This window comes from Miniopterus natalensis, chromosome 1, assembly GCF_054644295.1.
Source record: "Miniopterus natalensis isolate mMinNat1 chromosome 1, mMinNat1.hap1, whole genome shotgun sequence".
Taxonomy (NCBI): Eukaryota; Metazoa; Chordata; class Mammalia; order Chiroptera; family Miniopteridae; genus Miniopterus; species Miniopterus natalensis.
This window is the reverse complement of record NC_142081.1, coordinates 79,732,416-79,757,904: the sequence shown is the minus strand read 5'-3', so window position 1 is coordinate 79,757,904 and position 25,489 is coordinate 79,732,416. Positions and strand designations below refer to the sequence as shown.

Genomic DNA, 25,489 nt, shown 5'->3' with positions numbered 1-25,489 from the left:
GGTGGGGCCCAGACATCCATATTTTGTAAAGCTCCCAGGTGATTCTGATGCACAGCTGGATTTGGGAACTACTATGGGAAATGTATAGAAAACAGAGAGTCAACACAAAGTGCCGGTGAACACTAGGATGGCTTGAAGACCTTAGGTTTTGGTCTCAAGCACCATGACCTTCACTGAGTGTCTTAGCTTACCCTCCATCTTCCATTCTAATCCTCAGCAAACACATCAGGACATAGGAGAGGCTGCATGCTTGACAAGTTCCCCTGAACTTCCCAGAAGGACTAGTGCCTACAAACCATCCTTTTCACTCTTGTCCTCATTTGAAATAGAAAGAGAGCTTGGCTGCATTAGAGACACCATGAGAGTCTTATTACAGGGTGTTTTCAGTCTTTAGAGGTCAGGCTTCATAATATTACCACGCATTTTCTGCCAGACTTATACAACACCCATAGGATTTTCATTGCTATTATTGTTTTTATTTCTCAGAAAAATCATACAGTTCAAAGGTAAGGCAGGTGTTAAAAACATCCCTTCTACTCACAGGGCTCTGCATGATCTGGTGACTTGGGGAAGGTCAGACAACCAGAGCTGGTCCCGAATCCTCCATCCTCCCGTCCTGAAGCTCCACTCCTGCTTCTGTGCCATAATGGAGAAGGGAAACATAAAGGAATTTTTCTCTCCTTGTAAAAGAGAAAAAGTAGGAGGAGGGGGATTATTTAAACACACCTCACTCACACTGCAGTCACTGCATTGTTTTTCCTGTTGAAACACCCTGTTGGTTTTTAAATCCTTTTAAACCTACCGGCACCTGTATGGCCTGGATCCAAGAATTATTACCGAACCTCTCACTTTTTATATCTAGCCACATAGGAGTTTCTGTGATGGTATCTGGCTCTTGGTTCAGTTGAAAATTTCAAAGCTTCCAGAAGTCTTTTTTCTTCCATAGAACTAGAAGCATGCAATGCTCAGACCTGATTTTTTTTTTTAATTGAGCAGATATGTTTCCCCCCTTTTAGTTCTCCTGCTGGATAAAATAATATCTTGGCATAACCTGAATTGTTCCTCATAAAAATACTTCTGAAATACTGACCAAAAGAAAGGATAGGGGGCAGATGGGGAGTCTCCCCCAGCAGCTTATGATATGTGAGGTGACCTCTCTTCAGGGCAAGAACTAAGGCTGGAAACATAATGAGGACTTCCCAGCAAATTCATTATAACAAAGCATAATGTGAGCTCACTGGGCACAAAAATAGGCTGAAGGAAAGTGACTCCCACATAAGACCTAATTAAATACTTTGATGTCAGAAAGCAGAGCAGGGAGGGGTGGAAAATCAAATCAGACCAAAGTAAAGACTTAAATTTAAATGGAAAGAAAAAATGTTTCTCTCGACCACCACCCCTCCACCACCCCCTTCAGCCTCTCTGTGTCTCTGTCTCTCTCCTTTTCTTCCTTTACCATGAAGGAAGGCTAAGATTCAGGAACAATGGGTTGTAAATTCTTCAGCCAATTAGTCCAGTGACTTACTACTGTTTATAATGCACAGAATATCACAGGCTGTTTTGCGGCCTCCCCAAGTTGGTTTGTTAATAACAGGAAGCTAGCACTTCTCAGTACAGTGGATCAAGCTACACGTGAAAATAAATGCAAAAAACCTGGAGGGGAATAGAAGCAGACCGAGAGTAGCCTTGATTTAATTTAACGTTTGGGGGTCCACACACAAATGAGCATTTTAGTAGGCTTCATGGTGGAAGTTGCTGTCATTTGTAAAATATTCTGGCCAATTAGCTAATAGTGTGCTTGGATTTCTCCTGTTTTGATACAGTAATACTAAGTACATTGTGAAGCCCAATTATACAAATCATCCCCATATGCCATACCAGTCTTTCTTTATGAACTGTGTTTATAAATCCTGTGTGAGGAAATGTGTACTTCAGCAATTTAGACCATGTGTAAAAACATAGCCAATGGGATTGTCAAGAAAACAAGTTCCAGCCTAGGAAGTCCTAATGTGTTCCGCTGGAATAACAGGAGGGTGCCGAGGAGCGCAATGCTCTGCTTAAATACATATTGCTTTATAGTGTTTAACCGATTTAGGGGCTTCCGCTTCCCTTTCTAATATGTTATTCTTCTTTTCTTTTAGGATCCAACCTTGGAGTTTTTGAGAAAATTTGGGATTGGTCTTCTCTCGGGCACAATAGCCTCAGTCATTAACATCCCTTTTGATGTTGCCAAAAGTAGGATTCAAGGGCCTCAGCCAGTTCCTGGAGAGATCAAGTACAGAACCTGTTTTAAAACAATGGCAACAGTCTATCAGGAAGAAGGGTAACACATTCTTATTTTAATAAATGAGCAAGACTCAACGATTGTCCAAACCCTGTTGTACTTCCATTTCAACAAGAGCCATTAAGCCCTCCTGAATTGGGTGTGTGTGAGAAGCTCTTGGGAATAGATGACAAACTTTGCAAGATAACACAATAATGAGATGTTGGCAGAACATTCTTACATCATCAAGAACCATGAACTGCCAGTACAATGTGCTGCATGTTTGTCTTAAAATGCTAAGGTGAACTTTTTGCCTGTTGGTTTACATAACATGCTATTGCATATCTTACGCCCTATTAACACATGGGCAGAACCATTGTCTTCTGACTGTAAATCTAATAAAAATGTCACCTAATTATATTCTCCTGGGAGAATTAAACATGAGAGTTCTGTGAAAGTAGTTTTATTTTTAAAATGTAAAGTGTGTGCCTTTTTCTGCTGGTCTGTTTTTTTTTTTAAGTCTTACGTCAGTGCCTTCCCTCCTCACCCAAGTCTTATTCTCAAGTAAACATTTTTTTACTATTTTTATCTAAACTGCATCATATTTCCTTATGTGAAGGCTGAGTTTGCAGTCTTTTAAATTCAATTACAAAAGTCACTTTGTCTTGAAAGTAAGACCTGTCTTAAAAGCAAAAACCATCATGCTGATGAAAATCATATTTCTGATTGGACAAGACCAGCATAGCTTGGGTAATAAAGAATTAATGAACTCTTTCCCCTTGTCCAATTTATTGCAGAGACTATTTAGGCAGATGCTGTCTGGTTTTGGATCTGTATAATTTCAAGTAAATTTTTTTATAAAGGCTGGGTTAGCATCTTAGTAAAGCTGAGGTAAAACTCCATTTTGTTTTCAGAATAAGAATGTTGCTCTTTTCTTTTCGCTTATAGGATTTTAGCTTTGTACAAAGGCCTGCTTCCCAAGATTATGAGGCTTGGACCAGGTAATGGTGTTTTTATTACTTATATCCTTCCTTCTTTGTTAAGTTCTAGTGTCTCTTTTTTTCTTATTTGTGTCTATCAACAACACAATAAAAGTTTATCCCACTGTGAAAGACAGAAACCTTGAGGATATAGAGTTGCCTATGAGTATTCAAAATACCAAAGGCATTAGAAATGTTCTACCTTTGTTTATAACATACTATTTATGGCCTTGCTGGAGGCTGATGGAAGCCAAAGCCCAGCTTAAGTCAATAGGAAAGGATCCACAGCCCGTTGGAGTTGGAGTGAGCACCCAGGTATATACACCACGGTGGCTCCTGGCAGAAGGGCGTGAGGGACCAGACCAATAAAAGTCCCCTGGCGCTCCTTGTTCATTCCTGCTCCTGCCTCAACTTCACTTCAAAAAGAGGAAAGGAAGGCCGCCTTGCCTTCACGAACAGCAAGAGCCACTGGTCTTCACAGTCACCTCTGGGGAGCGTCACCTTCCCGGCCTCTGTCAGCTTGACAGTGGAGGCTCCTGGCTCAGGGCCTTACCTCGCGACGCCAGCCCACAAAAACCGGCTGCCATTCCCTCAGGGAGAGTCAGCTGCCTCTATGTAAATAGATAAGAAAATAACTGCTACAGACTCAACTGCCTGGGCAAATAGTCTTGAATTATAAGCAACCTTGTGAATAAGTGCGGAAGTATACACTAGACCACACATATTTTTTTACCAGGCCACACTCACCTACTTAGACATCCTGGTTATGTTCCCCAGAGCTTTCCCCTCCCCCTGCCCTCTCCGCCTTTGCCATTCCTCCGTTAACACCGGCGTCCCCCTCTCCTACCACACTCAGTCACATGCACATTTACCCTTAAATCTCAGCCCGATGAATCAGCATTTCTACCAAACTGAGAGATAGAACAAAGTCTATAAATTGAAGCTGGTAAACAGTTCACATTTGCTTGTATTTAAAAAACACTTCCTCAATTCCAGTTCATCTATTCCCACTTTTCTGGGCATTTAAACATGGATTTTGCTTCACATTTAAGATTCAGACCCGCCTTCTGTTAGTCTTTGGCCCGTGTGTAAAAAAGAATCCAATAATAAGAATATTGGTGATTTAGTGCAACTCTCTCGGCAAGTATGTGGTGTTTTTCCTTCACCACACAGTAAAAACCTGCTAGTAGACCTAGCATTAGAGAAAATCAGGGGACTGGCCTTAACCCAGCTTTCTCAGAGGGGTTGGGCCTGAAAAGGGTGATGACCCTGAAGAGTTTAACTGTAACGGTAATTGACTGGAAACTTAATCCAAAACTCTTTAAATAATCTGACCCCAAGTTTTGTTAGAGGCTTGCAAATGTTTGGTTGGCTTTTAAAAATGTTTTTGCATGAGGTGTCCTGAGTTGCTGTGGTGTTAAACCCAGTGGAAAGGGTTGTTGTGAATGTACTGTCCAAGCTAAACAACACTGAGTAACTGGAAATCTCATTCCAAGACCTGGCCTCCATTCTCATTCCAAACGTGCAAGATCTACCAACTTCAAAGTAAAGAAAGGTAGAGAGAAAGGTAAGACTTTTGAGTTAAGGATACAATTTTTTAAAAGGAGAAAGAGAGATTAAAAAAGAAAAGAAAGGTGAGCCTGAAATTTTCCTCCTTCGTTTTGGAGAAGCATCTCATCTTGTTTTTGTAACAGCCTTAGCAGCTCTATGTGGCTACCGATAGAGGTCCCTCCCATGAAGGGAGAATCTTGAAGTCTGTGGTTTAAACTCCAGATATCACTAGGCTGAAAACGAGCCCAATTCTGTGTGTTCTTGTCTTACGTTGTGAATAGTTAATAAGAGTAAACACGGCAGTTATATACATATCAACAACCCTCTGCAGTGTGTCCCGCCTTGTTTGCCAGAGCGCCAAGAGGGCTACAGCAGTGAGACGGGTCTAATAGAGTATCTTCATGGGTTAAAAATGAAAATTACAGGCAGATAATTATCTTTGGTATAAGGTTACACAAACATGTGCAGCCTGTAGATTTTTTTAAAAGCATATGGCAATGTGTACAAAAGAACTAAAATCAGAATCAAGTTCTCTTTCTTTCCATCAGAAGTCAGTCTTCTGTTCGTGCAGCCAAGTCTTCTCTCAGTTGTGCTGAGGCTATTTGTCCACATTTTGATTTTGTAATAGTTTTCATACAGACATGAAAGGCGAAATCGAGATTGTCTTAAAGGACACAGGACATGTGCAATTTACTGCATCAGAACACAAAACCGCCCACGTACGAACGCTCTCCTGATGTCCAGGTATTCGGCAGGCTCGGCGCCTGCTTTCCTGTGGCGTATTCCTGTTGACATATTGCACAGTGAGCCTCTTTGCAGCCAGTTATGTAACTCTTCTCTACCAAGACAAATGGTGCTCTCAGGACACCCAACCCCTACTACCGAATTTTCAAGTACAATCCATGTATGTCCTAGGCAGATAAAACGAAAACAAAGGGAGGTTGAAAGCTAGCTTAGTTTTGCAACCCCCTTTTTTTTTTTTAATATTCAGAAGCTATTTTTCACATTGCAATCCAAATTGAAAGCTGTAAGAGGAAAAAAGCACACTCATTCGGCAAGCAGCGTCTTAGAGATTTTCTTCTCGGATGCAGCTACGACAATGCTAATTATGGACTGAAAAAGATAAATCCTTTGCCTACATATGAAGAACCTGAGGCTTCTGTTCACGGGAAAGCCACATGCCCTTACATGACTAAATGTCTATATTTATTTACTTTTAAAAATTAAAAGTGCCTGAAAAAGAATCTGATGAGAAATGATGAAAGTTACAGAAACTCATGAGGAAAAAATGTATTTGGAGGCTCAAGATGGTCTTGATTTTGCTCTGAGAATTTTTCACAGTAGTTTTATATCTATGTACTGGATCTCAGGAACTGATGATTCTGAACAGCCCCTGCCCAATAGGCTGCGTGGGACTTCATGGACTCAGAAGCTGACTGGGAAGGACAACACTGTTTTATAGGATTTATGAGAAAAACCAGCTCTTTTCTTTTCTAGGTGGTGCGGTCATGCTGCTGGTTTATGAACATACCTATTCATGGCTTCAGAAGAACTGGTGATTGCCTATGAAGTGCTTTTACCCCTGGAGATAATGCATATTTGCTCTACAGCACCTTGAGGCTATCAGTCAGCTAAGCTGATACACTTGCACATTCTAATTACACAATTCTATGCAATTATAAAAGGGAAGACAATTTAAGAACAACATCTATTTTAATACTTCAAAAATTATCTTTAGACAATTTGAGACTGTAGTTATGGCTATATCAATAAAATTATAAGAAGAAAAATAATATGAAGCCATGAGTATGTAAACAATATAGAAAAATAGCATAGAAATCAGAAATATTTCATAAAAGCAATATAAAATTGGTGACCTATGTTTTTTTTTTTTTTTGCATTGCTTCACAGTGAAAATCTGTTGTGCTGATAATGATTTTTCCCCAAGAGGCCAAACAATACTTAAAAAAAAAAATTAAGCCAAAATTTAAACAGTTTTTATAAGAATTAAACTCTTCCATGAATAATATTTAAAAGTCACAAAGAAAATATTTTAAAAGTGCACTAAAATGCCTTTTTTAAATGTTGACTTTTATGTTAAAATCTGTTTGGTTTTCTAGTAATAATACACATCTCAGCTATATTTTCCTAAATCTACTTTATATTTTGCACTGTTGTTTAAATTAGGTCATACTTTAAAATTCTGATATTTGAAGTCTTTTATGACAAATAGAAAACACGAAGTTTTATTAAACTACTTTCCTTCACCTAGTTCCCTTTGAAAACAAGTTTTGTTGCTGAAATATGTTCAGGTTAAATCACAAATTGGAACCACTCCTTGGGCCCATTTGTCTTTCTGTATTTGCATCCAAATACCTTCGTTCAGAGCTCTTGCCTATGCCATTCTTTAAAAGAATGTTTAAAGTACATTTCCAGGTTATTAGTTACAGGTGACAGCTTCAGGTGTGGAGTCTGCTATTTGCAGTGTTAAAATATGTATTATTCAGGGAAAATAACATTTCAAAATAGAAGTACATTCTTAGCATTTCCAAAGATTCCTGTACTAACATGCACTCCAAAAAATATCTTCATTCCCTTGATATAACCGAAGGATTTTATATCTTCATCCTTAAGTGATGCTACTTCAGTAGCCAAAAGTCAACAAAAATATCTGCATGTTCTAGGTGACCCTTGTTCTTAACTACGACTATGGGATATTTCTACCAGGAGGCTATGTCACTAAAGCATTTTGAAAATACAAATAAAAGATAACATGGTAATTATTACTTTTTATTAATTTAGAGCATTTGAAGTATAAAAATAAAGGCTTTTTGACATACTGTATATACATACACAGCCTTCAGTTGTACATCCTTTCCAGCATGTTTTTAATTTATAGTCCAGCCCAATATTCAAAAGAGGGTCATTTAAAGTAAGAAAAAACAAGAGAAATAAGAATGTGTCTGTTGCACAACTGCATTCTGTCCTTGCAGGTAATACTCCTGCGTCCTGTGACAGAGAGTACGGCCTGCACAGAGGCCATGAAATCGAACCTTTAACCTCTCCATGTGGATGGGATGGGAAGGATCTCTGAAGAGTGCATTTGCCAGTTAATAAATAGTTTCACCCCTTAAGAAACAGAGGAAATATGTCAACATTAACCAACAATAATAATGTTCAAAAATCAAACAATCCCAACCCTATATCCCGTCCCATTTTCCTTCTCTTATTTTTTAAAAGTAGCTTTAAACCATAATTGCTTTGAATAGCAAATTGTACTTGGGGTTTCCATTGTCTTTTTAAATTTATTTCATGTGAATTCACTGTTGCTAAGAAAAGACCTAGAGGGGGGGAAAAGAAAGAAAGAAAACTTTGATATCATTAATATTAGATTTTTTAAAACACAAGAACCAGAGAAATTATAAATAGCATAATAACAAGAGATTTCTTAATTTAGATAAAGAAAATAACATTTAGTTATGTCTCCATACAAACAACTGATACTTTTTTAAAGACTTCTACTAGCCACCTAAAAACACCTGATAAGGAATAACTCTGTACCTTACGTCGGTCTTTCTGGACGGCAGGAGAGTCCCTGTATGGTATGGTTTTAAAGTCTCCACCAAGATATTGGATTGGCATCTTTGTTCCATTCAGTTTATAGTCTATTTTCTCACCAGACTAGGAACCCCAGATGTCATAGGAGTTTTACAAGATCAAAGGGAGACTAAGGCCCTGAGAGTTCATCTGCTCCTTCTGCTTGTTCTTCTCCTGGAGTTATAATCCTGTTTCCAGCTCTGAATTCCAGGTGCTTTAGAAACAACTGCAACTCAAAGCTCTCTATAAGATACCTGCTGCTTGGAGAAAGCAGTGCCTCAGACATAATTTGTGTCAGAAATCTGCATACTGTTTACAGCCTGGTGATTTGAAAACCCAGCTAATCTAGCCATCTGAGATTTAAATGAAGCCATGAAGCTAATGTGAAGGAACTGGGTAGGTAGGAAGAAACCAAAGTCACCTAAGGAACGCATCTTTAACACCCATATCTAGGGATGTGCCCTTTTAGTTATTGCACAGAAGTAATACCAAAAACGCGCAATATATTAATTTTCCAATAGATGAATTGTACCAATGTTTTAAAAAATTATTTTTAAGCCTATAGTGCCAAACAGGAAAAACTTTCTAAACAGAAGATAAAAAACTGTAGAATTTTGCCCCAAGAAAATCAGTTGTTTTAAAATGCAACACATAATTATACACTCACACACACATATACCCCACAGCTCTATTATTAACATTAAAAGTGGCCTAGAAAGATTTATCAGTTAAACTGTATCCTGTAACTCCAGAAATGAATAAAGGGAAATTTTAAAAATTAAATAGCATTTGTATTTCTAATACCACCACCAGTTTACCTACATGTGAAACATGCTTCTGTACAACAATGTAAACTTCACAGCAAGCCATTTTTACATTCATTAGAGCAGAATTTTCCATTTTCTTTAAATTACAATGTAATTTTGGGCTGAGATTGCTGAACACACAGGTAAGCCAACAATAACAGTACAATTTAGTTTCACAGTGGTTTTCTTAACATAAAGTTCATTTTAAGTGTCTTTGCACAGAGTTTCACATTAAATGTTAAGTTTCTAAGTGACTTCCTTTAGAGCCTTCTTGTTCAGATATTTTCCACCCTCTTGTCTTTGTGTGTTTGGAATGTGTGTTGTCTGATTAGGATACGGAATGGGAGAGTGGCTTGTTTTATCTGTTGTTCAGATCCTCTGCTGTAGAAAGAAAATGTCCTTCGTGAGATGCTGAAGCCTTCACTGCACACACAGCATTTATGGAAAGTCCAGGTCCAGGAGCCTGAGCAGCCCACCACCAAACAGAGACAAAGACGTTGCCAGAAAGTCACCTTTGCAAAAAGAAAGAAAAAAATAGCGGGAGGGGGGGAGGGGATACCCCATGGAATGAAAACACAAATGCACCATCCAGAGTCCATATTTACAAACTAATAGAAACTATAAACATCGTCATATTTGGAACCAAGTCAAAACACCAGGAGGAGCTAAATTCAGATATTGCTTGTGTTATACATATATTCTCCAACAAAACAGGTCGCCTCTTAAAAATAAACAAAGGATCACTCAAACAAATCAATTATTGATTGGTTTCCTAAGGATGAATTAAGGTTTATTTGGTCACCTTATTTGATTAGAGGGTGTAGCATAACTTTTTTCTATATGTATTTTCCTTTATTGATTTTGCAAAATCTCAACAATTGCACGTTTCATAAGGTCTGGTTGATTTAGAATAAATATACACATGTGGTTTTACCAAAGACTCGTTTAAAAAGTTCCTTAAGCCCTTTGAGGGGTGCAGGTTTCTTCACTGCATGAGAACAGTGTGTGGGCAGCACAGATGTCTCATTCAGTCCTTAGTATTGCTCTTGTTTTTGAATCCTAACGTCATGTCAGGTATTCTGTGAGAGAGAAGTTATGGCAAGAAATATTTAGGTGTCATCAGCACAAAGGAGGTGAGTCTGTAAAGCCAGCTCTCCAGGCAGAAGGGTGAGAGGGCAGGAGGGGGGAGATCCGAAGTCAGGGCAGCGGGGAAGGGTGTGCTGACGGGGACCCGGGCGAAGCTGCTGCGGACGGAATTTCCAATCAGAGTGCAGAAGCTGTGACAGAGTGACTACCTTCTCTGGCTGCCTGCATTCCCTTGAACGCCAGCGATGCGGGAATGTCACAGTTGTGGGGGGAAAGTGGGGTGCCACTGGCATGTTGCCACCCATGTCCAGCAACATAACCGGAAGGAGCAGCGCTGTAGGTCATGTAAGGTGACACTTGGGCCGGGGTAGGATAAGGAGCCATGGTGGATGCTGACACAAAACTGCTCACGGCTGGGAGACCACTTGGTGCCTAAGAAGAGTTGGAAAAGAGAAGAGGTGGAAATAATCACATTACAATAGTAGACATTTCACAGGTTCTTGGAGAGAAGCAGACTTCAAGTTCTAAGTAGTAGTAGCTACAATATTCTGACTCTACTTTCTGATTTTTTTTAGAGTTGACCTTAAGCATATTCTAAATGCATTCACAGTCTTGCTACTTAAACAAACATAATGCCAACAGACAAGATATTATTCTTTCCACAAAGGTTTTGAGGAGGCTGTGACCAGAAAATTCACAGTATTTGCTTTGCAATTCAGAATTTTAGGGAGGCAATGCAGGGTGAGGAAAGAATTAGTGGTGATTAAATACTCTTAGAATCTGTTCTGCTATCCATATGCCTTTGTCAACCTTCCCTGTACTTCGGTTTTGTTTGGCTCTTTTGTTGAGGCATTTGTGAAGGGCCTGGTTGGTATAACTTTCATTTCCAGTAAAAAAAAAAAAAAAAAAAGGCACAGAGCAGGGGTGTCAGCTTAGAAACTCAAAATGAGCACAACTTTTGTTAAATAAAACATGGGCAGTATTTTAAAACATCGCGTTGTAAATGCTTGTTGGACAAAGAACATGCAAAATTAGACAGTTTGTCTTTTAAGAGTTTTTAAATTAAGGTTGGGGGTATGTTTTCCAGAGCTATTTTATCAAAAAGGAACCTGGCTATTCCAATATAAAAGAACTGCTATGTGTGGTTTTGAAACTGGAAAATTTGCTTACAAAGTTTTGGGGCCCTGTGATGTGAATTTTTAAAAGCCACATGGATAAATCTCTTGAAAATAATTTACATGTAAAATCTCAGCTTGCAAACAAAATGCAGAAGCTCTGGCAGGCACGTCTGCCTAGAAACCAGTACTCTCTTGGCGTCCAGTTGTTGTTGGTATCGTTACTATTAACAACACTAAGAACACCCCCAAAACACCCCAATTTCCAAACTGATTCTAGAATGAACACTCAGCATCCTTCTTCAAGGAACTTAATTTTTCCCCTCAATTTCTACATTATTTAAAAATAAAGAGTAATTCCTTTTTCCTTGTAATGATGTGAATGAATTAACATATTTTCTAGTGAAAGTAAAATGCAAATAATAGGTTTATTATTAGTAAAACTGACTTAATCCTTAGAAGTAAGTAAAGCAGACATATGTTAATTCAATGCTTTTTCCAATTCAATTGCAACAAAAATGGTTTTCTGATTTAATTCATTTGGTTATTATTTTCACTTCCACACCTCTGTGAATGCAATGGTGGGGTCTCAAAAATGATTTTCTCAATTTAGAGTAATACTTGGAGTAGATTATATGCATGGGTATAATTTAACACTGCTCATGAATTTCTGACAAAATAAGAAAAGCGGGGGGGTATTAACCTTGTGTTCTTGCTCTATAAGAGCATGTCCCTCCTGTTCTTTTTGTCGAAGTGCCTGTTCTTTGAAAAATGGGGAAGGAGAAAGGAAACCAAGGTTTCTTGAGTATGTCCTGGCACCAAGAAATATTCAATATATTTTATTGACTAATGAGGATTGTGTTGTACCATTGAGTTTATAATAATTATAAGAGAATATATAAAGAGTACAACACAATGTTGAATTAAAATAAAAATGTATTACAAGGGTCCCAAAGGGTGATACTGTACTTTCAAACAAAGAAACCATTGCACATCACCATTTAACATAAAATCTTATTCTCTTTTTATACGAAATAATATAGGTTAAGGAATTTAGCCATTTACCCTAGGGCAATTGGCAAGTCAGTGGTCTGTGTTAAAAGAAGTTACCACTCCTGTCTGATGCAGGATCTTCTGTAGCAAATATTTTTTGCTTTCACTGGACAATGAAAAGACAAACACAAGTTCATCTCAAACTAGAGAATCTTTTGAGATAACATCTGGTAAAAGATTCTTTCTTCTTCTGGATTCTCATTTCTCTATTCTCATTTTGTTTCTTAACTTCTAAAAAGATCTGTTTTCCTCTCTGAGAATGGCTCCCCAGAGGAAGGCTCAAAGGAGGCGCCTCAAGGCTCTCGGCAGATGAGTCTGAAGACGGTGAGCTATCAAATTGCTGAAGAAATCTACCACTGCATCGAGATTATAGTTCCGATCGTGTTTATTTAGGATTTCCCTAATAACCTAGGAGAAATTAGTTTGGAAAGGACTCATTCCACTTCAGGTAAGGAAAGGCATTTGCATCTGCATTGGGCCTCTTCCATCCAAGTGTTAATTAATATTTTATATTATTGATGCCACTGTACACCAAGAATCATAAAATAAGAAGGTTAAGATTAAAATGTTAAGGATAAAATTACTTTTAAAATAATGAAAACGAAAACTTTTGCTCAACATTTTACAAATGCATAAGGTGAGACTGTTTAATGCTATACATGAGAGAAATAACACTCTCATTGGCAGGAAAAAATCTGTTGGTGAGTTCTCTTCGCTACCACAGCTAACTTTTTTCTACCCATTCTTTTCATCTTTGTATTTTTTCTATCATTCAAAATGACAGTTCTCTCTGAAATTCTTGCTTTGTCATCTTTCTTTTCCTCTCCTTGCACCCTTCCCTTGGAACCACTGCTCCTTGATGTGCCCCCTTATTTGGGGCTCAACTGTTTTGTTGCATTGTCTACAATCCCTTTACACGCACCTACTTCTTTTTTTGCCCAGAACTGTTCCCCCCGAGAAGCCAGGCTGGATTACAGCTCGCCTTCAAGTTCCTGGGGTTTAAGGGGAGGTCAAACACTGGATTCAGGCCCATATTACCTTCAGGTGCCTTATTTCTTCCATGACTATATTTGTTTGTCAAGTGTAAAAACACTAATTTTTCCATATTTGTCCAATTTCTCACACTTAAGGCATCACACTTGCTTTCATGTTATTATTCCTATTAGTAAAAATATTTCAAAGTTCTCTAAAATCTGCAATATAGTTAATTTTAGTCTCCTTTGTATTGCAGAAAGGAAAAGTGGAAAGGGAAGCTGGGAGAGGTTTGACATCCACAAAAAGGCAAGGGGAGGCCAAATGTTTGCTTAAAAAAATCTTTAAACTTAGTATAAAAATAGCTCTGAACTTTCCCTCAGGTTAAATTATGACCTAGATTTGGAGTGAAAAGTTTTGTCTTAATTTTTCTTTTTCTGTTTAAAGTTCAGATTTAGAAATTTAGGGAAAAAAACTGCCACCTTCACTATTCATACTAGTGACTCAATAAACATGTCCATTTTCTCACTATTAATTTTGAAACATGACATTAGTAAAAGATATAAATCGCTACTGGGTAAAGTGATTGTTATTTATGAAGCAATCCCTGAAAGAGTAAAATTTTCCACCACGAGGGAAAACAACTATAGGTAGCACTGATGTTTATTTATTCTTTCCAGTGAAACAGTACATGACTTACATTCCCCAAACCTGCTTACTGTTTCCAGTGAAGGGCATGTAATTAATCTGAAAAGCTAGTTAGGCTGAGTAGAGACTACCAAATGTACGCCATAAATATAGTGGGAGCAAACATGCTAAATTACTCTATTTAATTGAATTGTAAATATGATTTATAAATCAACCAACATATGGAATCCCCAGGGAAGAGTAAACAAACTTTCCAAATGAAACCCCAGCAATGGGCATGTAATGGAAATCTCATTTTTGAAAATGACTTTACCTAAAGATTCCATAAATAAGACCTCAGTCCATCAACCCCCTTTTTTATGCAGATCTTCCTTGAAACCAATAAAATCCTTTCCTTCTAAAGCTGTACAAGGGACTTCCCTGAAGCAAATTAATTACTATCTGATTTTGAGAATGAGATTTACTAATGCAAAGTAAATTAGACCAAATTGCATAGCCTGGAAAAAATAAGTCACCTGTTTTGCTGAATATTTTTAGAAAAAGACAGATTTTATCCCACTGACATTAAAGGATATTGTCCTGAAAATAATACATAAGATGCAATGTAGTTTAGTTAAGGTTATCACAAGAAAGAATGAAAAGTGTGTGTTCATTTCACATGCTCTAAAATGTTAGAAATATAGATTTGGCAGTTCTTAAGAATATCTTTTTAAGTGAATATGTTCAGAAGTTGTATTGGTAGACAGCTAGATTATAAACAGTTTGAGGACAGGGACTTGCCTTAATCATCTCATATCCCCACAAAACAGGACACATTATAAGTGTTTCACAATCATATGTATACTTAAGTTAGAGCAGCCTTTTGAAAGCAAAACATGTCATACTCTTGTTCTAAAAAATGTAGGCACCCTTTATCACAGAACAAGTGTTACACTTTAATAAGCAAAATGAATAAAGCTGTTGAAAAAGTAAAGAGAAGTTCTAACCTAGCCATTTCATTATCTGATTGATGGGTGGTCCATTTTTTCCTACCCCCTAGAATATGGAGATGCATTAGCATCCAAACACTAATGCCCACAAAAAAAAAGCAAGCCAAAAAAAACAGGCATGACAACTGTTCGTCAATCAGCGGTTATAGATTATTCTTCAATTTCTGGGAGTTGTCTACTCAACATTTTCTCTCTTGAAGAAAACACAAATATCAGTGCCAAATCCCTTAATGACAATCTTTTATCCACTCACCAGTCCTACCTGGTCTCCCCTTATAATGAAATGAGTTTACCTTGGTTTTATAATGAAGTAGATTTAGTCGCAAATAGAGATGTGTGCTTCACCTAGAATTTCAACCTCGATATGTATCATAAGCAAGAAAATGGTTCAGATTTGAACATAGACAAGATTTTCTCTCCTTTTTGGTAAAATCATTTTTCTGTAATTCTAAATTTCTTAATTCATTATACAATGACAGTAAAACAAACCTGACAAAATGAAATGACAGTTGTAAATATGGTTTCAACATTCATCCAAAGGATCTTAATTATGCTTAGTTATCCCATTGCAGATCTAAATGTCTCTAGGTAATAGAAAGCTGCTATTTAAGTTTTATTCTAAATTTTATGTTTCCAAATTGTATTAAAATTGATGTAGCTTTTAAAAATTTTAATTAGCTTTTTTGTATTTTATATGACATATTTTACTGGTATATAATCATTAATTTTGTTTTGAAACACTAATAGTTAAAAGCAAAACCAGGTCAAAGAACATTTTATATAATAGATAACTTTATGAATTTCAAAGACTCTCTATTGGCATTTGCCTAGGATTGCATTCTCTCTACAAAATGATAACTTATTTAGCATAAAGTTAACTTTATTTGATATTAAGAAAAATCTACTGCAAATTAACTTATATTTTCACAAGAACAGTATGTCTACAAGAACAATATGTCTGCAAGGACCGCCAGTTTTTAAAATAATGCACTAGAAAGTTGTATTCAGTATTCTAAAATACTATCTTTATTTCAAATACAATGTGCAAATGAATGTCTCATAAGACTTTCAGATCAATTTATTTCTCTAAGTTCAACTATTTTCACACCTCTGAATTTTTTCTTAAGTTAGAGTACTTTATAGACCTTTCTTCACTTCTAACATCTCAATGTGTAGATAATATTCTATTAAACTTGCTGAGTTAAATATATACTACCCAAAAATGAAGATACTCAAAGCTTATAAATCTACCATCCAGATACTTTAATTAGAGGACCAGATAGGCAATATTTTTTTCTGAGAAAGTATGCCCAATTGTAGAACATTTTTCAAAAGCTATACAACTGTTTATAACTGTTTAAATAAAATGAGGCACTGACTCACTAAGTACCTTGTAAAAGGATAGTTCTAGTCCACCCCATTATTCTCTTTTTTTTTTTTTTGCCATTCAATTGCATTCAAAAGAGGTTTTATGATTTCAACAGAAAAGAACCAGCCATTAAGAACCAGAGAACATTGTTGCCATTCAGAATTAGATGAGATTAGAGGATTCTAGCCCAAAATATAACGTGGGTGAAAAAAAAGACAAAATTGATAAATACTATTTTTCACATGTCCTCAGAGGTAGACAATAAGGATTTCTGAATGGCACTCTAAAATATCAATTGCAGTGTAATATTAATGTGTAAGGCAAATTTTAATATTCTAAACTAATGTTTTAAAAACAAAAGATAGGTGTGTGTGAAACAAATGTGCATAAGGTTCTAATTACTAGCACTCTTTGCATTTAAACTGAAAATGGAAACTAGATTATAGTAATCAATTCTACCTACAATCAGTTGTCAATTCAGCCTCTTTGGTAATTTCATAGATGTCTTCTGGGAATAGATTATGCTCTAAATCCTATAATTCTGAATTCTCAATTTCTTCCTTTATATACTAAAATAAAACAGGGATCATATAATATCACACTATTTAGTAACAACCATAAATGCACTGAAAGTATTATTGTAAAAATGTTGAGAATATTTTTTACCAAAGATTTCAAATTTTGTTCAAATACAAAGATATATATATATATATATATGTATATATATACACACATACACACAACACACCCTTTACCTTTGCATATTCAAGAGTACATATAAATGTATAATTTTACCCTCAAGGAAATCAATGTCTAAATTCCAAAATTGCTGGTTATGCCTGTATTAAGGATATTTGAATTACAGCGAATTACTTAATTGTAGCTAGGTGTACATCTTTAACTTTTGCTTTAAACTGTGTTATTTTTCAAAATGTATAATAAATTATTATAAGAATAAAAATAAATTCCAAATTGCTCGCAAAATGATAGTCTAAATTTGTGTCTACTTAGCACACCTTTAGCATTAAGCACTATTTTGATAATTGTAATAGAGTAACCACTGATTTAACTGTCCTTAGAAACTCTTCAAGTTTTGAAATTTTACATCATTTGGATTAGCATATTGCAATTAAGAACTTTCCAAATGTAAAATTTATATAAATATATTTTGCTTCTGGAAAAAATGTAACTTGTTCTCTTAAGTATTTAGAACAATACTTATTTGGCTCGGCTTATTTGCTTCTTTAAGATACTTATTTTTGTAAATCTGAAAATTTAGTGATTTAATATTCAGTGGATTAAATGTAATCAATTTTTAATGTTCAGAATATACAGAGTAGGTCATTCAAAACAGTGTTCTATTTTTATTTTAAATGGTTAGTTTAGTTTTGAAGTGAATGTATAAATTAACCACTTCTAAACAAGTTTAAATACTAGACCTCTAATTCAAAAACGTAAAAATAATCATAAATGTTTGGGGATTATGAAACTGCTTTATATATAAACTGGGTTCATCAAATATATGTGGGAATTAGAAACTATTTTTTAACTCTATTCTTCACGATGTTATTCTAAGAAATGATGACCTAATAAAAATCACTGCACACCTGTTAAATGCTTTATACTATGCTAACTGCTTTATATGCTCTCCTATTGTTTGTAACAAAATACCTTGACACTTTTGACTATGCATTCTCTGAACAAAGTATATTTGATTTAAAAATTTGCTTGTTTATAAAAGTTAATCTCTAATCCCCACTTATAACCACAGGTGATATTTAATGAATGCTTTCTATGTGCCACACGTTTGCATTATCTCACTGAATCTTCACAGCATCTCCTGAGGTTGAAACTATTATTTCCCCATTTCACAGATGAAGAAATTAAGGCTCTAAAAGTTTAAAAAACTTGCTTAAGTGGCGATGGTACCAGAGGATCAGAGTTCCTAACCATTGTATATACTGCCTCTTTTTACAAATTAAAGGCCCGTTAGCAAAAGAAAATGACAAACTTTCTTATAATTTCTCGTTGGGATTCTTGACAGCAGGAATAGGCTCAGGAAAGGGACTCTCTTTCCTTGCTGCTATTTTCTGTTAAACGTATCACGGGAGAGCTATTAATACGTATCTGACTCTGTTTTAAAATAATAAGAGAGGGGTGAGGAAGTGGGAATGGGTTTGTGAGAGAAAATAACAACTAGGATTTTCTCCCAGGTGACACGTTCCATGTACCTAAAAAGCTGGTTTTTACAGGTAAGAAAAAATTGAAAGTTTTAAGACTTCAAAAGAATCAAATGAAAACTAGGTGTTTTGAGGCTTTGGAACTGGAGTTTGATATTAAGAAATTTGCAAACCTGCCCAGCTCGGCTCATCTGCGCAGAGAAACCTTGGGTGCCTTAGGGTTCTCTGGCTTGGTTTTGAGAGCTCTGGCTTTGAACTCCTGGGTCTAGCGTGGTGATGAACTCAGAGCTCTTGGGCTTTTATGATTGTGGTTGCTTCGTCTTTCTCAGGGAAAAAAAAAAAAAAAAGGAAAGGAAAGGAGAGGAGAGGAAAGGAGAGGAAAAGAGAAACACGGGTGGCTTAATTTTTCTTTAGGGGAGTGGGGGAGGGACAGCGCGGGGGGGAAATTAAACGGTCCACAGCCAGTCCGTATAATTTGAGGTTTTTCTCACTAAGCTCCCTTGGGAGATTCCGACTTGACTTTTACTCAGGAAATGGTAACTTTATTAAGTTTATCTGGCTGCCCTCTTCTCACCGCCGCGGCCCGAGCGCGAGGCCGGCGCGGCGCGGCGCGGGCGCGGGTGCGGGGCCTCCGCGTGCGCTCCGAGGCCTGGGGGCCGCGCGGCCGCCTCCGGGAGCGCGCTCCGCGGGCGAGCCCGGCCCCGACGCCAGCGGCCAGAGGGCTTCCCGACCCGCCCCGAGGCGCTTCCAGGCCCCGGCTGCCCCGGCGGGGGTCGAGACCCGGCCGCGCCCTCGAAGGTCGGGGCCTCTTTCCGGCCCCACTCAGCCCGGGCTCGGGCTCGTGCAACGACCCGCAGCCGGCCGGGGCGTCCCCTGCGCCGAGGTCGGGAGGGGACGCGGGTCCTGCCTCCCTCGCCGCCCCCGCCCGCGGCCCCCGCCTCCTCACCTGGCCGTACTTGGCCTCCTGCTCCAGGGCGCCCTTCTCCAGCCCGTTCACCGCGTGCGGCGCGGCGGCCGGGAAGTTGCTGCGGCCCAGGCTGCTCCACTCCTCGACCTTGGGGCTGTGGTAGGGGGAGCTGTCGCTCACTCCTGGGGAGGGGGAGAAGGCGTCAGGCTGGAGGTGCGAACCCCGTGCCCCTCCAGAGGCGCGAGCCGAACCCGCGGCCAGTGAGCGCCGGGGCCCCGGAGGCTGCGGGCCCGGGCGCGGCCGCCCCGCCGGCAGCCCGGGGCCAGGCGAGGTCCACTGCCGTTCGCAGCCCCGGAGCAGGCCTCTCGCAGCTCTCTCACCCACGCCTGCGAGGGGAATTTTTTTAATTTTTTCCCCAACCGGCCTTTGATTTCCTCCTGGCTCTTCTAGAGAAACCAGTGGAAGGAACCTGAGAGCTTTCTCACATTTTTCTCAAATCGGAGAAAGAACCCGTGAAGCTGGAAGTACCTTTCTCCCCATCCTAATCCAGGTCGCCTGGGGCTTGAAAAAAATGTGGGAATGGTGGAGACTGAAAAGGGAGCGAGGAGAGTCCTGGCCTAACTCTCCTGTGCTGGTGCGCGGAGACGTCCAGGTGAGTGCCCCCTGGGCTGTGGGGACCTCGTAGTTCTGTCAACAGATGGAACAAAAGACCTGCAAAGTTCTTAGCAAACATGACGAATGCTGCCTACAATACACACGCAAAATATATGTGCACAGGTTTTTGCCTTGCGTGTGGCCAACCTTGGTGCTCTAGCTCTATACATGAAATGTGAGGGTTTGTGCACAGGACTCAAAAAATAAATACTACGGTTACCACTGTAAGTACCACGTGTGTCAGTGGTAAGGTTATACAGAGAGGGTTGTTTTGGTTTTGGTTTTTTATAATATAAAAGGTTAAGAAAATGAAAGTAGAATTAGAAGAAAAAAAAAAGAGCGAAGCCATCAGTTATCCTTTATGTTCTTAATAGAGATGCAAAGAAAACTGTGTGGCGTAAACTGATTACAATACCTAGGGGTGTGCGTATTGAAGCACTGGCATCTTTAAGTGGCAGAGTGCAATTTTAGAGAGATGTTGGGAGACCACGAGCAGTGTGTTTTTGTCTTTGGGACCTAGAGGTGAGGAACAAAGTCTGACAGAGCCGCTACAGCTTGATTTTTAAAACTTCCATCTGACACAGTGCTTGGAAGCAGGGATCATTTTCTAGAAATAGCCATTTATAGAAACAATCTTTTTATATGCACAGACCTGTCAGAAAACAGGTTGTCTAAAGCTGGCATCCAGAACCAACAACATCTAGAATGAAGAGTTACTACTCTCAACAATCCAATTCTTTTCCAACTGACATTTGGTCTGATTGTAGGTTCCCTAGGGAAGGAAAGTTTTCTTTTCAACTCTGTCAGTCTTCTTCCACTGTTCCTCCCCTTCTCCAAAGAGTCAGATTGTGTTCCAATTTGCACCAGGAAACTGTATTTTGGCCCAAACTGCCAGTCTCTCTTTGCCTTCCCAGACAAAAGGCAATCGGTAGGCACAAGCCTGAAGTTATCTTAAGAAATTGAGATCCCCCTGCGAGCCCCCATTTCTGCTGATCTCACACTTTCCCATGAACAGGGGCTTCCTTTAAATGTCAGTGAGGTCAGTTTATCCTATAAATCAAGGGCAAACTCTCTCCAACTAAAGCTCCAACCAGCTCCGAAGGAGACAAAACTGAACTCCTAGAAGGATCTTATAAATTCACAGTCAGAGAACAAGATGAGAAATCGGGGCTCGGCTTTAATTACTTAAAAGATAATTGTGCCGATGTGGTGGTCACCAAGAAAGGCAGGAAATGATTGAAGAACCTACCCCTCCCTTCCTATTTAATTTTTCCTCTGCACATTTTTAACTTTTGGCTGAGAAATTAAGAAGGTGGACTCGTTATCTCTGCAATATTTAAATTCTACGCCTAGGGCATTTTGACATTCTTTACTCCCCACCGAGAAGAGAAAAAAAAAACAAAAAAACCTTACGCTCTTGTTTTGTTTTGTTTGTTTTAACCACGCAGTAAATGAAAACAAACTCGGGCTCTAGAGGAAGCCCGAGTGAGCCGCAGGGCTCCGCAGACCGTTCTTACGCCGCAGAAGAGACACTTAGGGCCCGGCAAGGTCAAGGGTGAGAAAGGGAAGGAACAGTGGGGTGGCACCGTGGAACATGAGCAGGGACTAGACCTCCGCTCGAATTTCCGGGGGCAGAGGGACCCTAAAAGGAAGCGGCAGGCGCGGAGCAAACAGAAAAGAACAGGAGGGAGGCCGGCAGGGAATCGCCATGCATTTTGTCTCCATCACGGCGGCCGGTGGTGCCACTTCCCAAGATGATACATATATATGTGGAGGTCTGTTAAGCTAAGAGAAAGAGAGGGAGAGAGAAAGAAAGAAAGAAAGAAAGCAGAAAAATAGCCCCAGACTGAGCAACGCGGTAACATGCAAGTTGCTAGTAGTAACTTCGGGACCTCCGTTTCCGAGGAAAATGAAGTGAAGCGTAAGAATGAAACCAATTAGGTGACATTTGAACTTCCTGCCTGAGCGAATTTGGCCTGATTGCTAGAATCCTCGACAAGAATACTGCAATTTCCACAGGGTGCCCGACTCCTCGCTGCCGCCTCTGAGCCCAGACAGGCCGCCCTCCGCCGAGTCTGCGGCCGGGCAGCCCCACGCCGGCTCGGGTCTCCCGGGCTGCGCCCCAAGTCCGGCCCCGGCCGCGCTCCCCAAGAGAGCGAGCGGGGCTGAGGCTGCGGCGGCTCGGGAGGCGGGGGAGGGTGGAAAATGCGAACCATGTGTTGGGGATGGGGGGATGTTATGGGTCTGGTAGTTTGAGATGAGGCAGGAGACTGTGTGTGGCAAGGAAACCAAGGGCATGAATTTCAAGTTAATGAGATCAGGACACCCCCTGGGAGGACTCCTTACATTTCCAAAGGAAAAAGCCCCAGGTGGTGGGATCGACGAGGGCGGAGGCCTCAAATACTGAGACCTCGGCGAGGGTTTGGGGGGCTCTGCACAGCCTCACGGCGGCCCCTGAGCCTTACCTTGGTCGGTGATGGAGCGAATGCCCAGGATGTCGGTGACGGAGTGGGAGGAGGGCCAGGTGCGCGGCATGGCCACCGAGCCAGGGATGGCGGGCACCCCGGGCGGCGTGGGCACCTTAGCGGCGGCCGCCGTGATGGGGCTGGGGTAGGAGTAGATGTGGTTATAGGGCAGCGCTGGCTGCGGAGCCGGCTGGTGCTGCTTGTATGAGTCGTAATGGCCCTGTTGGGCCAAGTTGCCGATCTTGTTACGCAGGATGCGGCTGATGGAGCTCACCGAGGGCACGTTGTATTTGTCACATACGCCGTCCGCCAGTAGGCGGTCCCGGATCTCCCAGGCGAAAATGCCGGGGTCCCTCTGCTTGTAGGTCCGGATGTGCTTCACCACAGTGGGGGTGGTGACCCGAGGCTTGCTGCCCCCGATGGCTCCTGGCAAGATCGAGCCCGTCTCGTTGTAGCGCGCCAGGATCTTGCTGACGCAGCCATGAGAGACCCGTAGCTGGCGGCTGATGTCACACGGTCTGATGCCCAGTTGGGCCAGTTCCACGATGCGAAGCCGGATGGCGTTAGGCAGCGGTCTCCCGTTCACGAACACTCCTCCCAGCTGGTTCACCTCCCCAAAGGCTGGCTCTGCAAAACAAACACCCGGCGCGCGGGGACGCGCACCCGCAGTTTGGGACAGCCGCCTGCCGCTCGGCCTCCGCGCGCGTCAGGGGGCAGGGCGGATGCGCGCGCGAAGGACTAAGGAGGGACCCGGGCTTTCCTCAAAGCTAGGGTCCCCGAGCTTTGCAGAACGGCCCCAAACCGCCGCGGTCGAGTCAGACCCCCTCCCTCATTCCGGCGGTGCTTGCGGCCGCTAGAAACAAATAAGGCGGTGAGCAGGGTCGCTCCGAGGGCTCTGAAGTCTCGCAAGCAGGCGGGGAATCGGTCTTGACGCCTGCGACCGGCTCCTACTCGGCTACTCGGCGCTAAAGTTTTTGGGCCGCTCCCCCTTGATCCCCAGCGCCCCGCCTTGGGGACCTGCGCTATTAGACAAGGTCTTGGAGAAACGACAGGGCTTTTTCTTTTCTGTTTTGTTTTCGTGTGTGCATGTATGTGAAACAAAACTTGGTCTGCCACTGGGGCTGCGGGGCTTGCTGATGCCACCGCTCCCTCGTCTTAAAATCAGAAAATGGCATCAACAGCAACCCAGTAGCCAGTGTTTAGACTGAACTGCTGTGCGCCTCTGACCCTTAGCGTGTTCCTACAAGTTGTAGGAACACGAGCAAAGTCAATAAGGAGAGTGTGAACGCTTAGAGGTGCGCACCCTCGCGCTCTCTTTCCCTCCCTCTCTCGCTTGCTCCCTCCCTCCCTCCCGGGCTCTGACAGCGTCCCCCGCCGCCACTCACCCATTGCTCCGAGCAGCACACCAACCGGGCCCCAGTTCCGAGCTCCCAGAAAGAAAGTTTTCGCACGGCCTCAGTGGCCCAGCCTGTCGCTGCCCCAGGCCGAAGGTGCCTCCGCTTCTCTCCGGGAGGAGGCGGCGAGAGTGCAAAAGGAAGGAGTTTAAGGAAGTATGTGCCCGGCTGAAAGAGGCTTGAGTTCTGCATTTCAATCTAAGCAGCAACGTGGGCTGGGCTGAGCCGGGCCGGGCGGCTCTGTCTATCACTCACTGAGGACACGCCCCCCAAAGAGGAGGGCCCGAGGGCGAGCCGCGTGGTGATTGGTGCGGGCCGGTGAGCGACAGCGCGGTCCGGGAAAGTCCTTCCGCTGTCTCCTCGAGCTTGCTCCGCACCTGGGTGACTAAATACAATGAAAATTGGTGTTTGACACCTTCCGAGGAGCTACGCAAATAGACAGCAAAGTCAGGCTGATGAAAATGCTGAATAAGCAAATTAAAGCGTTTGATGCCAATATGAGAGACTCGGAGAGGGAAAAGGCTAAGGAGACTTCTTTGGGGGACGGTCGGAAGTCTTAGAATTGCTCCCAGTCCCCACCACGTCAAGCCAGGTGGCGAAAGCGAAGGTGTGGAAGGTAGGCCCGTCCGAGAGACTAGGAGGTTTAGGGGACACTGAGCCAGAGGTGGAGGCGACACTTACTGCCAGGTGGAAACCCCTCCTCAGCCCCTGTGACTAGCTGCACACAGCAGTCTCTAGAGGAGGGTTCATCCAGGAGCACGGGGCCGAACTTTAGCCACGCAGGCTCCAGGCGGGGGGCGCGCGGTGTGCAAAGAACGTAACCGCATGCGGCTGAAGCGCGCGCACAGGTCCACTGGTTTCCTGTGCGTGGGGCACACTCGGCGGAGGCAAGAGCGCCGCTGCGCTCAGCCAAGGTGCTGTCCGCTGGTGCTCAGGGCAAACATTTGCCTGCCCCCTCCCCCCCCAGTAAACCGCTGCAAAGGGGTTTTGTTTAAATATGAGAGAGACTTGGTCCCGAGAAGATGAACACCCGGCCTGCATGTGTATGTAATTCCCGCGTCTTCCGTTTAGCTACCAGAGGCCCTGGGGTTCAGGCTACCTCTCCGAGTTTCCACTTTCATTTACCCTAAATCTAATCTAAAGAGTACAGTACTCTTTTGGGTGGCCAAAATTATTCACATTTTGAGTGTGGGTTATGGAGAACGCTAATCAAAATTTTAAAACAACATGGGGAACATTTTTAATGAACTTGAGAGCTGTACTGCTTTGGGTCTATGATACACATACTGCTTGCTACCTGACAGTCATAACGCCCCTCTGCACACAGGATTCGGGCTGGTCCTCCCACAGTCCCAAGGGATGTGTGTGACTCTGGTCTACACCCAGGGAAGCTGACCAGGCCCAGATCCGGGGCAATAAGTGACAAGAATGCAGGAAAAACTAATGATCTTTTTGAAGCT

General features: G+C 41.5%; 2 protein-coding genes across 2 annotated transcripts in view; one reads left to right on the top strand and one right to left on the bottom strand.

Annotated features, from left to right (window-relative positions):
* SLC25A21 (solute carrier family 25 member 21) overlaps positions 1-10,135 on the top strand; it is a 459,822-nt gene extending 449,687 nt beyond the window's left edge. The window contains exons 8-10 of the mRNA XM_087823557.1: positions 2,142-2,323; positions 3,212-3,264; positions 6,292-10,135. Coding sequence (XP_087679683.1) covers positions 2,142-2,323; positions 3,212-3,264; positions 6,292-6,353 — 297 coding nt within the window. The 3' untranslated portion in view covers positions 6,354-10,135. The remainder of the gene's footprint in view (positions 1-2,141; positions 2,324-3,211; positions 3,265-6,291) is intronic.
* Positions 7,567-24,240, bottom strand: PAX9 (paired box 9). Its single transcript, XM_087823567.1, has 4 exons — positions 24,021-24,240; positions 22,636-23,262; positions 19,556-19,698; positions 7,567-10,715 (listed from the first exon to the last, which is right to left on the bottom strand). The coding sequence occupies exons 1-4, from the start codon at positions 24,022-24,024 to the stop codon at positions 10,461-10,463; spliced, it is 1,029 nt and encodes a 342-aa protein (XP_087679693.1). The 5' UTR covers positions 24,025-24,240; the 3' UTR covers positions 7,567-10,460.
* Between the last annotated feature and the right edge of the window lie 1,249 nt (positions 24,241-25,489).